At 35.3% G+C, this 14070-nt stretch overlaps 1 protein-coding gene and 1 pseudogene across 1 annotated transcript; both read left to right on the forward strand.

Annotated features, from left to right (window-relative positions):
* Window positions 1-740: 740 nt before the first annotated feature.
* LOC120127611 (alpha/beta hydrolase domain-containing protein 17B-like) lies at window positions 741-3595 on the forward strand. Its single transcript, XM_039145470.1, has 5 exons — window positions 741-1398; window positions 2019-2055; window positions 2228-2464; window positions 2658-2705; window positions 2959-3595. Exons 1-5 carry the CDS (start codon window positions 1079-1081, stop codon window positions 3457-3459), a joined length of 1143 nt encoding a protein of 380 aa, XP_039001401.1. The 5' UTR covers window positions 741-1078; the 3' UTR covers window positions 3460-3595.
* Window positions 3596-9866: 6271 nt separating this feature from the next.
* Window positions 9867-13605, forward strand: LOC120127610 (annotated as a pseudogene).
* The last annotated feature ends 465 nt before the right edge of the window (window positions 13606-14070 follow it).

Below are 14070 nucleotides of genomic sequence, written 5' to 3' on the forward strand. Positions count from 1 at the left end.
TTCTTTTGAGTTTAAAATAAATGATTTAATATTTTGAACGTTAGATGAAATAATTTGAGAATTGAGAATGGAAAACTTATTGGATCAAAAATTGTGGCCTAAGCCCAACTCCTGAACCCATTAAAAATAGCGAGATGAATATTCACCCTAAAAGTATAAATATTTTAAAAATAAATACTTAATGTTTTTTTTTATTGAAATCAATCAATAAGCAAATTAAATGTATTATATCAAATAATTTTAACAGTCCTAACTGAAGTATAACACTTAATATAATTCAAACACATTTTTATGTTGATCTAAACTATAATTTGACCATATACATATGCACGCAAGGAGTAGCGTGTATACTCGCAAGAGAAAAAAAGAGACAGAGGCAGGGGAACTTGTCATGTAGTAGAGATTAGAGTATTGACCCCTCTGTACTGTTTTACTGCCACGCAATGAAGTGACTTACACATATCAGTTTCAGGCTTCATATATATATATATTTTGCATTTGTGTTCTCCTTAAAAAAAAAACATCATTTTCATATTTGAAGTCAAGCAAAAACTAAACCCATTTCTCCTCCTCTCTCTCTATCTCTCTCTCTCTCTGAACCCAACAATTGACAATCTTTCATTGGATAAAGCATAGTTTTCCACTCTCTTCATTAGCAAAGCTGCTAAGCTCTCTCTCTCCCCAGTTACCAACTCATACACTTCCCTCCATCAAACTCTCCCTCTTCTTCTCCATTTGAAAAAACTCTTTGATCCAATCATCCTGCAGAATCTAATCCAATTAAAAGTTAAGAGAGAGAAAAAAATGAATATTTTTCACAAATCTAGCTAGGCAAAATCTCAACTTCTTTGTACCTCCTACGTTCTCCCCCCACCACTGCTTCAGCATCGTAAGTAAAGACACCCCATTAAAGTCCATCTACTGCTAAGAGCTTTTTCCTTCACTGTTTCCTTACCTAAATAGTACTGAAAGACCCCACTTTTATTTTCCCTTTCCTTTTTCTGTCATGCACTCAAGCTTGTTCCTTTTTCAATGAGTTGGGATTATCTTAGCTCTTCTTCTTCTTCTCGGGGGGTGAATGGGGTGTGTGTTGTCTCAGTTGGCTGCAAAGTTTGCTTTTTTCCCACCATCTCCACCTACTTATCAGGTTAAGAAGTGTGACAATGGGAAACTCACGGTGCTTTCTTCTTCTTCGACCCCTGCTCCCGTCGCCGATGATCCTTCTTTGGATGTGCTTTTAATCGACAACAGACGTGGGAACAAGATTGTTGGTTTTTACTTGAGAAACCCATATGCACGCCTCACTGTGCTGTATTCTCATGGCAATGCTGCTGACCTTGGCCAACTCTATGACCTCTTTGTACAGCTCAAGGTCAACCTCAGAGTCAATCTCATGGGGTCAGTATCTCTTCCCCCCCCCCCCACTTATTTCTGGTTGAAAATTATGGTAACCTGCACTTGGAACTAATTAATATTTTGCTTGTGTAAGTTCTTGGCTTTGGTCATTGTTGTCTGAATTCTTCTAAGTTCTTTCTTTTGATTTTTCTAGTATATTTATCTAAGTTGATGCTTTCACAAATTTCATCTTTAGAAAGATTAAAAAAGAAAGCTTTTTGTTCTACCTTTCCACCATGTAAATCTAATCTTCTATGGTTTATCTTTGACCATATTTCACTGTTTTGCTTCTGAATGGTCTTATTTGTCTTAGATCTGTAATTAGTACTATTAGTGAAATTCTTTTACTTGTTTTTTTTCTTGTTACAAATAAAAAGTTTAAGTAAAAAAATGGGTTAATGCTTTGATGGCTTGTAGTCATTTCTACTTTTCCTTCTTCTGCAATCACTTTTTTAGTTTTCACCTTTGTGCTTTATGAGTTGTTCATTTTTCTTTGGAGAAATGTGCAATTGTTTATCACTTTAGCTTCAATTTGTATACAATTTGATCTCGAGGATATGCTACTTTATCACTTTAGCTGTTGTTTTACGCTGCTATTTACTTCATGCTATCAATTGGTCCAGGTATGACTATTCTGGCTATGGAGCATCTACTGGGAAGGTAGCTTGTCGTTTTTATAATGCTGCATTGCTCTATTTATAGTTGTTCCCGGTCATGCATACGCAGGGACAATCATCGACTATTTTATAATGGACCTGAGTTCTGTGTTTAGTCTTCTTGAGCTGTCTTATTTGCGATGTCTTTGCTGAAGCTTTTGTTTTATGGTTTCCAGCCAAGTGAATCGAACACTTATGCTGATATAGAGGCGGTGTATCAGTGTCTTCAGACCGAGTACGGAGTTAGTCAGGAAGACTTGATTTTATATGGACAGTCAGTTGGAAGTGGACCGACGTTGCATTTGGCAGCTAAGCTACCGAGGCTAAGAGGTGTAGTTTTGCATAGCGGCATTCTTTCTGGCCTTCGTGTGCTCTGCCATGTCAAGTTCTCATTCTGCTACGACATTTATCAGGTAATGATCTATGAATGTCTGCATTCTGAGGAAGTTACCAACACTGTTGATTATAAGAGCGAACCGATAGTTTGTTGGTTGACATTGTTGGGAATGTCAATAACCTGTGAACCAAATTTGAGCAGAATTGATGCGTTTGTACCTTATGTATCTGCTGCTATGCTTGAGCTAATTACGATCTTCGTAAATGCAGAACATCAATAAGATTCGGAAGGTGAAGTGTCCTGTACTTGTAATACATGTAAGTACCTTTCAAATTTGTCGAGCATTGATATGTTTCGTAATACAACGAATTGATTAACACTTGCTTAAACTATAAGTTTGTTCAGCGTTGTAACTTGCTTTGATAAATTTCTGTTTTGCATTAGCGCCTGCATGGACTCTGTGGTTCCTGCTGTGTCTGCCAAGTAGTGCCTGTGTTAATGTCATTTATTTTCCTCGAAACTGTGTTTGTATCGAGTTTTTAAGTTGGTCTGATCAAACATCTTAATCAGGGCACGGACGATGATGTTGTCAATTGGCTGCATGGAAATGGACTTTGGAAAATGGCAAGGGAACCATACGAGCCTTTGTGGATCAAAGGAGGTGGTCACTGCAACTTGGAGCTATACCCTGATTACATTCGCCATCTTTGCAAGTTCGTTTCTGAAATGGAGAACACGACAACAGCAATTCGCCTTAAAAGGATTCGGCAGAGTCTCGGTTTACCGGCAAGGTCAAATGGCAACTCGGTTACCAGTGAGAAGTGCTGTAAGATTAAATTATGCCAACCTAAATGCCCCGAATTTCCAAAACCAAGATGCAGATGCCAACCTAAATGCCCCGAATGTCTGAAACCAAGATGCAGATGCTGCAGGTGGCCGAAGTCGTTTTGTTGTTGGAAACCGGAATGGCCAAAATGCCGGTTGGGTTGTTCCTGCTGCAGCTTCAAATGTTCAGAGTGGAGATGTTGTGTGGGTATACATAAAGTGTTAAATGGTAAACAAGAGGGCTAATGGTGATACTGTGCTCTGTATAGATTTGGTGAATTTGTTAACAGCACCCCCACTAAGCAAGAGCAATATGAGATCTAGGGCAGTAATTGATCGAATGTTTTCATCATATTGGGGATTTTAAGATTGTGATTTTAGTATGTCCGTTCAAATAATATACATTATTGTTGCTTTGATATCTTTTAAATTTGTCTACATCGGAATCCGTGATTTTAATGATAAAAAGAGTATTATTTTTGAAGATTCTTTATTCGAACAATTGAATTTGTAGTATGTGTATGTATCTATCATCAATAGATTAAGAAAATAATAAAATATATATACTATCTTATGTATCATCAATAGATTAAGAAGATAGTAGAATATATGTTATCTCATAATCACCTAATATTATTGAAAAAACAATTGTCAACAGTAGGATCCTTGTATGATTTTTGTGGTTTGTTTATCGATATAATCAGATCTGTTTGTATTCAACTTTATTCGAGTTTTTTTATTAGATTTTTAATCTTTCCTTGTATGACCTTAAGTTGTTATTTTTGTTTCAATAATTATATGAAATTATCTTAATTATGTGTTTAATTTATGATCATGATTGTAAATCTTCATTGTAATTTAGGATATTTTTTATTTTAAATAAAATTAGTTGTTTCTATTAAAAAATTGGTCATAGGATATATATATATATATATATCGTGGCTGATAGAATTTTTTTCATAAACAATTTTTTTATCAAGCTAATATGATTATAAAGTACTATTTGTTCTAAATACTTTTAACTATTTGACCACTCTGCTGGTGCTCAAACCTATGATCTCCAAGAACAATAATGATTCTTTTAACCATTTAGGTAAGTTGGTTTGTGATTTTCATAAACAATTTTAAAAGAGTAATAACTGTTACTTTTATAGGCGTATGGGTTTAAAATATGATTAATGGGTTCGGTTTTTGGGGGAAAAATCACTAAAATAATAATTATTTTAGTTTATTTTAAAAGTGAAATAGGTAGAAATGAGGCTCTTGAAAAGATTCATGTAGAGGGAAGAAAAAATGATAAAAAGAAATGGAGTGGGTAGATTAGGTGATGTATTTTGACTGACGTTTTCATGGTAAACAAACATTGCCAAGTTGTGTTTTAATCACCACATTATTTTAACCGAGTCCGTATTGACAGAGCATTTACTTGGTCTTGGTTAATTAAAATCAATTAATTGAGATTGAGCAGTCCAACAACTTGATTAATTAATCCATTATATTAGCTTACACCACAAGTAACTTGAAATTAGAACACCCGATCAAACACCAACCCAGCTTGATGTGGGTTAAATGTAAAATCCGATTTACATTAAGTTAAATTTAATCATTTTAATTATAAGAATTTTTTAGTCCGAGTACAATAATTTTATTAAATTTAATAATGTGTCTAAAATTTTAATTTTTTTCCTTAAAAATAATGGGTATGCAAAAATTATAATTTTCCCTTAACACACTAATTTAAATTTAATCATTTTTCCAAAATAATAGGGATGCACTGACCCCTGTGGGGGCTTAGTGCACTCGCCATTGCCCTAACATTGCTTAAGGAATCTAGTGCATATTCTTACTAGACCAAATAGTTGTTGGTATAATTTTAAGATTTTTTTAGTGTGAATACAATAATTTTATTAAAAAATAAATATTTAAAATTACAATAAAAATTTATAATTATACGTGTAAATTAAATATATAATTATAATATTTTTATAATTATTATATAAGAAGTTAATAACTTGAGAACATACAATAATCATACAAAAAAATTAAAATTCATCTAAAAAACTCAAACTAAAGACGATACAAACATATTTGACCATCAATAAAAAAAAATTCAAAGGACTAATAGAAAAGACTTAAAACTTACCAACAGATAAAAGAAAAATAACATAAAGACAAAAAATGTGTCATAAACATCTAACTATTAAAACTTTAAAAAGATTAAAAAAATATCGATAATCTACAACCAACCCTAAAATTAATATTATCAATCTATCAACGAAGATAAAAGAATGAAATAAACAAACGGACTAAGAAACTGAGAGAATTTGACCTACATGTTAATCCTTATCTTTAAAATATATGTATAATTTTAAGATTTTTTATTAATTTGAATAAATATAAGGTAGTATATGTTTAACAATTTAACATTGAATGCTCACATTTCTGGTGTTCGAACTCGGAACCTCAAAAAATAACAACAATTATTTTATCACCGAAATCATTTGGTTCGTGAATAATTTTAAGATTAACTCAAATATAAAAGGTTAAAGATTATGTACGAGTATATGTTAATTTAAATTTAATAAACAAATATGTTACTTTAAAGGGTAAACTATATCATTAACCACTCAACTATTTATCCTTTTTATTTTTACCACCGATCTTTCAATTATGGTCAATCATACCATATAACTATTTAATTGCTATCAATCAAGCCACTAACCATTTAATATTTTACGTGGTAGTTAACAAAACTAGCATAATTATTTCTTTAATTGTCAATGGTTACTAATTCTTTTACTTTTTCATATTATGTCTTTTTTTTAATTTTGAATAAGAATATGTATTTGTGACACGATTTTCTCTGTTTTTGTGACACATAATTTCTTTACTCTTGTGGCACGATCTCTAGGACTTTTGGTATGTTTTGGTATACATTTGCGATCGTTTTGGTGTTACATAAAAACCATCTCGACATTTATTTTCTGACTGGTTTTGTCGGTGGTCATGTATAGTCATATAATCTCTTTATTAAAAGGTTGTTTGTCGATATAATACAAATTGTGTAGCGAAGCAACTTGCCAGATAGTTTAGTTCGCTCACCACTCCTTAATTACTTTGTAAAGTGTTTTGCTCAACAGAGCGGCGACGAATTTATGAATTTAACAATAACGGTCCAATTTTTTTTTTTAAAATAATGGGTATGCAAAATTTTTTATTTTTTCTCTTAACACATTAAACTAAATTTAACTATTTTCTAAAATAATGTGATGCACTTGACCATGTGAAAGCTTAGTGCATCCGGTTCTACGAGATAGAAAATGAGTTTTTTTTTCCTGAAAATAGACAAAGACAATAAATTTTTATAAAGATTATTAGATTTTTTTATGTTGATCGTCATTTTTAATAGAAAGTTCATTTTCTTCGTACTTTTACCTATAATATATTTTTTATATTAGTTTTTAGTGATTATTATCTTTAATTTTCTCTTATAGTTGTAGTTCTGATTTTTTTTTCTCATTATTAAAAAAACAATAATGTACGAAGAGAGAGAAATTAGAGATGAGTGTGAATGATGTAATTTGATGGAAGGTTCCACCCATAAATGAAATGACAGTACCATCAGCTGCAATATAGTTCACACCGGAGAATGAGACGGGCACAGAAAAAATGGATCGTGTTTTGATTACTGTATACATATTTGGGCAGCTCCAAAAGAATTCAATGTAAATGGTCAAATTGCATGAAATTAATACCCGTTGATTTTTGAAGAATAAGGATCATTGTTATGCAAGTCTAAATAATATTTTAGATTTTTTTCTCAATTTAAATGTTAATAGGGTTTCTTTCCATCATTCACGCCATTTCCGATGAAGAAATACGATAAAAAAAAAGCTGATGGCGGAAATGGTTGGTCCCACGCGGAGCACACGCTGCTCAATCTTCAATAATTTATTTTGATTTTCCCGTTTAATGTCCTCAAGGTTCATCTTCTTCTATTTTTACCCCACCCTTACTCTTTTCTATTTTTTAAAATCGAATAGCCTAAGATAATTACAGTTTTTATCTATTTTAATTTTTAAATTATTATAAATGTATGAATTATAAACATAATTATTTTAATCTAATCTCTCTAAAAATAATAATATTTTTTTATTATTGAAATCGTTTGATAAATTTATATTAATGATATATATATATATAATTACGTGACATCAGGATGGGATCATTCATATTCATAATTTCCAAGCTATGCTTTTATTGTCTTTCCCTTTCTCATTCAAATTACCATGTTTTCACACAAGCGAAACCAACGGGTAGAGACGAATTCCAACGTCTAATAATCACAGAGTTTTGTCCGATTCAATGATTGATTAAAGTAATAATCCAAATGGTTAATACTGTAGAGATAAAGTGTTTGGTTTCTGACAAGCCTTAAACGTTCTACTAACTACCAATCCAGAAATATTTTTTTAAGATGACTCACATATATATTAATAAAATATTTTTTATAAGATGAACACATTCTTCCCTGTTTAGTTAAACCACTCAATTAAATAAAATAAAAATAAATAATAAATAAAAATATATGATAATTTTGAATTTTCATAAAATAGGATTCTTAATATTAATATATGGAGGCCGGACATCCCATAAACAACCCACTTGTCAGTAGCCAAATCTCCGACGCAGGCACAAAACTGCCAAGAACATGCATTTCTCAAACTCATATACTCGCAGTTATTGTTTGGACGAGTCAATTATTATTCCAAACCGGTCCAATTGTCAGAAAACCCCCCATGTCTTGTTGTATTAATTGTCGACACGTCGAGAGTACAATAACAAGGCAAAGCGGCCAAACCGCAAAATCTCGATGTTTGTCCGTCTCGATTGTAAGAAAACCAGCATTACGAGAATATTTCCAGATGCTTCAACAGTTGGCTCCCGTTTCCTTGTTTGATTTTCCCAAATATTTAATTATTCTCCTCATTCTTTTTATATTTATTTCCAAGTCAAAACGCATGAAACGACAACCGGGTATTTCGTTTAAATGTTTTTAATAAATTTGACCTTCACAATCACGACATGTCTGTCTGCGTGCTTACCCTTAACTAATAAAAATAAAACCCCATCTCATTCCTTATATATCTAAGAGAAAGGAAAAAAAAAAACAAATACGTTGCAATTAAATCTATTTATACCAAATACTTTATTATTAAATCTGTTTATCAATCAAATTGTTAAAATATATGTTTTTAATATTTCGATCGACTTGAATTATTACTTAAATAAAAAAAATATTTGCAACTATAGAATATAAAGTATAAAAGTGTACGTGCAACATGATCTGACTTACTCGAAGACCATCATACTTAATATAGGAATAATTAATTAATTAAGTGAGGAAGTTGGCCTTGTTTGGTATATTAGGCAGATTTACCCGAATAATCTTATATATCAACTTTACTTCTTGATACAAATTTGAAACAAAAATTTAAAAAAAGAAATACGAATGAAATTAATTATGTTGTGGGGGTTTAGTCAGTCTAAAAAGAGAAGAAAAAAGCTTTTGAATTACTGGAATTAAATTGTCAAAAAGTTAAGGACTAATTTAATAATTTACCATTAATCATTAGATATCAATTTTGTTGAATGGTTAAATTTATTCTATGAGAGCAATTTACAGCTCATATTTTCCGTGTCAGCGCTCGGAGTCCAATAGATAAGGTAGCGATCAGCTGCAGCCGTTCCCATAGGAGAAAGGGTGTTTTGAGCCCTTAAAACGTATTATTTATATATTTTTAGCAACCTTTTGAATATTTCAAAATTTTGTCGTCTTTTTTATACAAACAAATATGATCCTTTTAATAACAATTAATAACAAAATTACGAAAATAATTTGTAATATTAGCTTTGTAAACTTATAATTATTTTCTATGACTTGCTCGTATAGAAAAAAAAAACATGGAGAGCAATGAAGTCTACAACTTAAAAGTTAACATGTTCGACTTTGACCGGCTCCAACGTAGCTCGCTTGCACCGGAGTTAAACCAAAACACCGCGTAGACAGCGCTCTAACGTTGAATTCGGCTTTCAAAATTTAATACCCGAATTAACCTCCCTGAATACTCAAATTTTCGCCTCCTCATTGTCTTGTCAACTAAGTTAAAATCAAATCTTTCCGAGTAATCTCTCCGCAAAACTAGAATGCAGTGTTAATGCGAAAGAAGATATCCAAATCCACCTTCATTTATTACCTCTAAAAACTTCTTTATAAGTTAAGCCATTGCCAATTCTTTGTCTCTTTTCTTTTGGATTAGGAAAAAAGGACCCTTGTTTTGGATTTTAGAAAAGAAGATGATGGTGGCTTGATATTGATGTTTTAGACTTGGTCGTTCCCTTTGGTTGCTTTGTTCAAACAGGTTTGATTATAATTTTCTACTCTTTTTTTTATAATATCAAGTACTGTTTATATGTAAGCACTGATCGTAGTCAAAGGGGCAAGTAGAGAGTTCGATCCTAAAAGACTGAGCCTTTGCTCGTTATCTGTTCTAACCCTTTGTTCCTCTCTCACATTTCCAATCTTATGAAGAAAGGGTATATTTTGAAAAGAAGTTTCATCGTGTAGTTTGATAAATTTTGAAAATTAAACCTTTTTTGTTGGTCTTTAAGTTGTTTTTCTGCACTTCAGGTTCTGGGAAAAAGATTTATTTTTGCTGATTAGGGGAAAGACCAAACAATGGCGAGTGACCCGCGTGTTACCAGAAGAACACCCACGATTCACCATGTAACAAACTCGGCCGGTGATCTCGACAGTGAAATTGGCGGCGTAGATTCCGGTAGATACACAGTTCATCTCCCTCCCACACCTGATAACCAGCCAATGCCAATGGAAGTCGCTATGCAAGCAGTGGGAACCGAGGAGCAATACGTTTCGAATTCCATGTTTACGGGCGGTTACAATCGCGTTACTCGTGCTCATTCTAAGAAGATCGTCGATTCCGATCCCGCCGTGGTGGTGGCCGAAGGGTCGTTTTGTGAAATACCTGGATGCGGTTCCAAGATGATGACGAATCGACAAGGCATAGATGTCTTCCCATGTGAATGTGGTTTTAGGATTTGCAAGGATTGTTATACAGATGCTATGGCAACTGGTGATGGATTTTGTCCTGGATGTAAAGAGCATTTCAGGGGGTTGGATGTGTCCGAGATGGCTCCGGCTAGCCATTTGCGGTCGTCTAAATCCGGCAGGAGGTTGCCGGTTGTGGAATCAACAGAGCTCTTGATGAGGAGTCATAGTAACGAGTTTGATTATACTCAATATTTGTATGAAACGAATAAGAGTTATGGGTATGGTAATGCATTGTGGCCGAATGATGGTTCCAGCGGTAGTCCGGATGAAATTGGCAGTGACCGTAAGCTATTTCCGGAGAAGCAGTGGAAGCCTCTTACACAGAAATCAAGTGTACCTTTCGGAATCCTTAGTCCGTACCGGTATATGTTTATTTGTTTCGTTACCATTATGCTTCTAGTATCTTTTTTATTAGCTCTTAGTATGATCAATGATTCAACTTTATAAAATTTTTATGATTCTGTTCTGTCAATTTGCTTGCAGGCTCCTAATCCTTTTTCGAATAGTGGTTCTTGGATTCTTTTTACAATGGAGAATCAGCCATCCAAATGAAGATGCAATCTGGTTGTGGTTTATGTCTGTGATTTGTGAGATTTGGTTTGCTTTCTCTTGGCTGCTTGATCAGCTTCCTAAGCTCTGTCCCCTTAATCGTTCTGTCGATCTCGATGCTTTACACGAAAAGTTTGAAAAGCCTAATCTGAGTAATCCTTCGGGTCGATCTGATCTACCGGGCATAGATGTCTTTGTTTCTACAGCAGATCCTGAGAAAGAACCTCCTCTTGTCACTGCAAATACCATTCTTTCCATTCTGGCAGCTGAGTACCCAGTTGAGAAGCTTGCGTGTTATGTTTCGGATGATGGAGGTGCACTGTTAACCTTTGAGGCCATGGCAGAGGCTGCAAGTTTTGCTAGAATTTGGATTCCTTTCTGCAGGAAACATGACATTCAGCCCAGAAATCCAGAGTCCTATTTCATCTAAAGAGAGATCCTTACAAGAACAAGGTGCGACCAGATTTCGTACGAGATCGCAGGCGGGTGAAACGTGAATATGATGAATTTAAGGTTAGGGTCAATGGTCTTTCTGATTCGATTCGACGACGTTCTGATGCCTTTAATACAAGGGAGGAGATAAAGATTTTGAAGCGTTGGAGAGAGGACAATAGTGACGAACCAATGGAAACTTTGAAGATCCCAAAAGCTACTTGGATGGCGGATAGCACCCATTGGCCGGGTACTTGGACAGTTTCTGCTCCCGAGCATTCTAGGGGGGATCATGCCAGTATCATACAGGTAAGAATTCAAGAAGAGAATCGGAAGTGGTGCATTCGTTTTAATGCTTTTCAATCCATTTGATTGATAATGCTTCTGTTAACTAAGATATTGAACTCCATGAATTGCAGGTGATGTTGGACCCTCCCCGCGACGAGCCTCAAAATGGTACAGAAGGTGATGGGAATTCCATGGATTTGAGTGAGGTTGACATTCGTCTTCCAATGCTGGTTTATGTTACTCGTGAAAAGCGACCCGGTTATGATCACAACAAGAAGGCAGGTGCCATGAATGCACTTGTTCGAGCTTCTGCAATCATGTCCAATGGCCCCTTCATACTTAATCTTGATTGTGATCACTACATTTACAATTCTAAAGCATTGAGAGAAGGAATTTGCTTTATGATGGACCGAGATGGGGAGCGTATTTGTTATGTTCAGTTTCCTCAGAGGTTTGAAGGAATTGATCCATCTGATCGCTATGCCAATCACAACACAGTATTCTTTGATGTTAACATGCGAGCTCTTGATGGACTTCAGGGTCCGGTATATGTTGGAACAGGATGCCTCTTTCGTCGCACTGCCCTTTATGGTTTCGAGCCACCTCGGTTAGAAGATAACCCTGGTTGCTGCAGCTGCTGCTTTCCAAGACTTAAGAAACCCGCAACTGTTGCTTCTGCACCCGATGTTGACCCTGAAGATGTTCAGTTGAGGGAAGGTGATGAAATGAATATTGCTCTCATTCCTAAGAAGTTTGGAAACTCGAGTTTGCTTATCGAGTCTGTCCGGGTGGCAGCAATTCAAGGCCAGCCCCTTGCAGATCATCCTTCTGTTAAATATGGACGACCACCCGGTGCTCTCACTGTGCCTAGGGAGCCCCTTGATGCATCTACAATTGCTGAGGCAATCAATGTTATCTCGTGTTGGTATGAGGACAAAACCGAATGGGGGCAAAGCGTAGGGTGGATTTATGGATCAGTGACAGAAGATGTTGTTACAGGGTACAGGATGCATAATCGAGGGTGGAGATCTGTTTATTGTGTGACCAAAAGAGATGCTTTCCGTGGCACAGCTCCGATAAATCTCACAGATAGGCTTCACCAGGTTCTTCGTTGGGCGACTGGCTCGGTAGAGATATTCTTCTCACTCAACAATGCTCTACTAGGCAGCCCAAGGCTTAAGTTTCTACAGAGGATTGCTTATCTCAACGTCGGGATATACCCCTTCACTTCCATATTCCTCATTGTTTACTGCTTCCTTCCCGCACTTTCTCTCTTTTCGAATCAATTCATAGTTCAGACACTCAACGTGACCTTCCTCGTTTACCTCTTAGCAATCACACTGACCCTTTGCGCTCTGGCGGTGCTAGAGATCAAGTGGTCCGGCATCGAACTAGAAGAGTGGTGGAGGAATGAGCAGTTTTGGTTGATTGGAGGCACCAGTGCTCATCTTGCTGCAGTACTCCAAGGGCTATTAAAGGTTATTGCTGGCATCGAAATATCATTCACCCTTACATCAAAATCAGCAGGAGACGACGTGGATGATGACTTTGCTGATCTCTACATCTTCAAGTGGACATCTCTCATGATACCACCACTCACCATCATATTCGTTAACTTGATCGCTATAGCTTACGGAGTTCTTCGTACGGTCTACAGCACCGATCCCGAATGGAGTCATCTGCTAGGGGGTGTGTTCTTCAGTTTCTGGGTGTTGGCACATCTCTACCCCTTTGCAAAGGGTCTTATGGGAAGACGAGGGAAAACACCGACCATCGTATATGTTTGGTCAGGTCTTATTGCGATCTCTATTTCTCTTCTCTGGGTGGCCATCAGTCCCCCGTCACAAAATTCTGATATTGGAGGGTCATTCCGGTTCCCATGATGTACTTGACTTTGTACCCCCCATTGTATTTGTTTTTACAGGGGAAGAAGGTTGGACATTTGTATACTCAATTCTTTGAATGCTAGATTCTATGTGATTGGTTGACTATTCTAAGGTTAGATTCAATTAAATTTCATCATGAAATCATTTGAATTTACTACTGGTTTCAAATTTAATGATGTCCATTGCAAACAAAGTCCAGCTTTGCTTTTTTCTCTCTAAACATGCTGGTTCCCCATCAACCGATCTTGACCGGACTAAACTCCCATAAATAGCTGTCCTTAGACCGAAGCCATTGAAAATTCGTCCAAAGGGTTGGTAAAAATGGTAATGGTGCCCACTGCCCAAGGCCTTCAAAGTTCTGACGAGGTTGGTGTTACTACAGGTAGTTGAAAACCTAATACGGTGTTGTTATAGAAAATCTACTTTATATTAATGTTTTAATATGATTATATCCCGTCAATCGGTTCTATGGTGTAGTGGTTAGCACTCTGGTTTTTGAATCCAGCGACCTGGGTTCGACTTTAGAATCTTTTTTAGGTTATGTTTCAGCTATAGCATTTAATGTAAATT

Source organism: Hibiscus syriacus, unplaced genomic scaffold (genome assembly GCF_006381635.1).
Source record: "Hibiscus syriacus cultivar Baekdansim isolate YM2019G1 unplaced genomic scaffold, ASM638163v2 tig00110469_pilon, whole genome shotgun sequence".
In the NCBI taxonomy this organism is placed as follows: Eukaryota; Viridiplantae; Streptophyta; class Magnoliopsida; order Malvales; family Malvaceae; genus Hibiscus; species Hibiscus syriacus.

What these genes read in the sequence shown, in the direction of transcription:
- LOC120127611 (XM_039145470.1), top strand. Translation starts at nt 1,079, where the DNA reads ATGGGGTGTGTGTTGTCTCAGTTGGCTGCAAAGTTTGCTTTTTTCCCA. An exon ending in TCTGCTACGACATTTATCAG is followed by an intron (nt 2,465 to 2,657) that starts GTAATGATCTAT and finishes TCGTAAATGCAG; the next exon opens with AACATCAATAAGATTCGGAA. An exon ending in GTCCTGTACTTGTAATACAT is followed by an intron (nt 2,706 to 2,958) that starts GTAAGTACCTTT and finishes CATCTTAATCAG; the next exon opens with GGCACGGACGATGATGTTGT.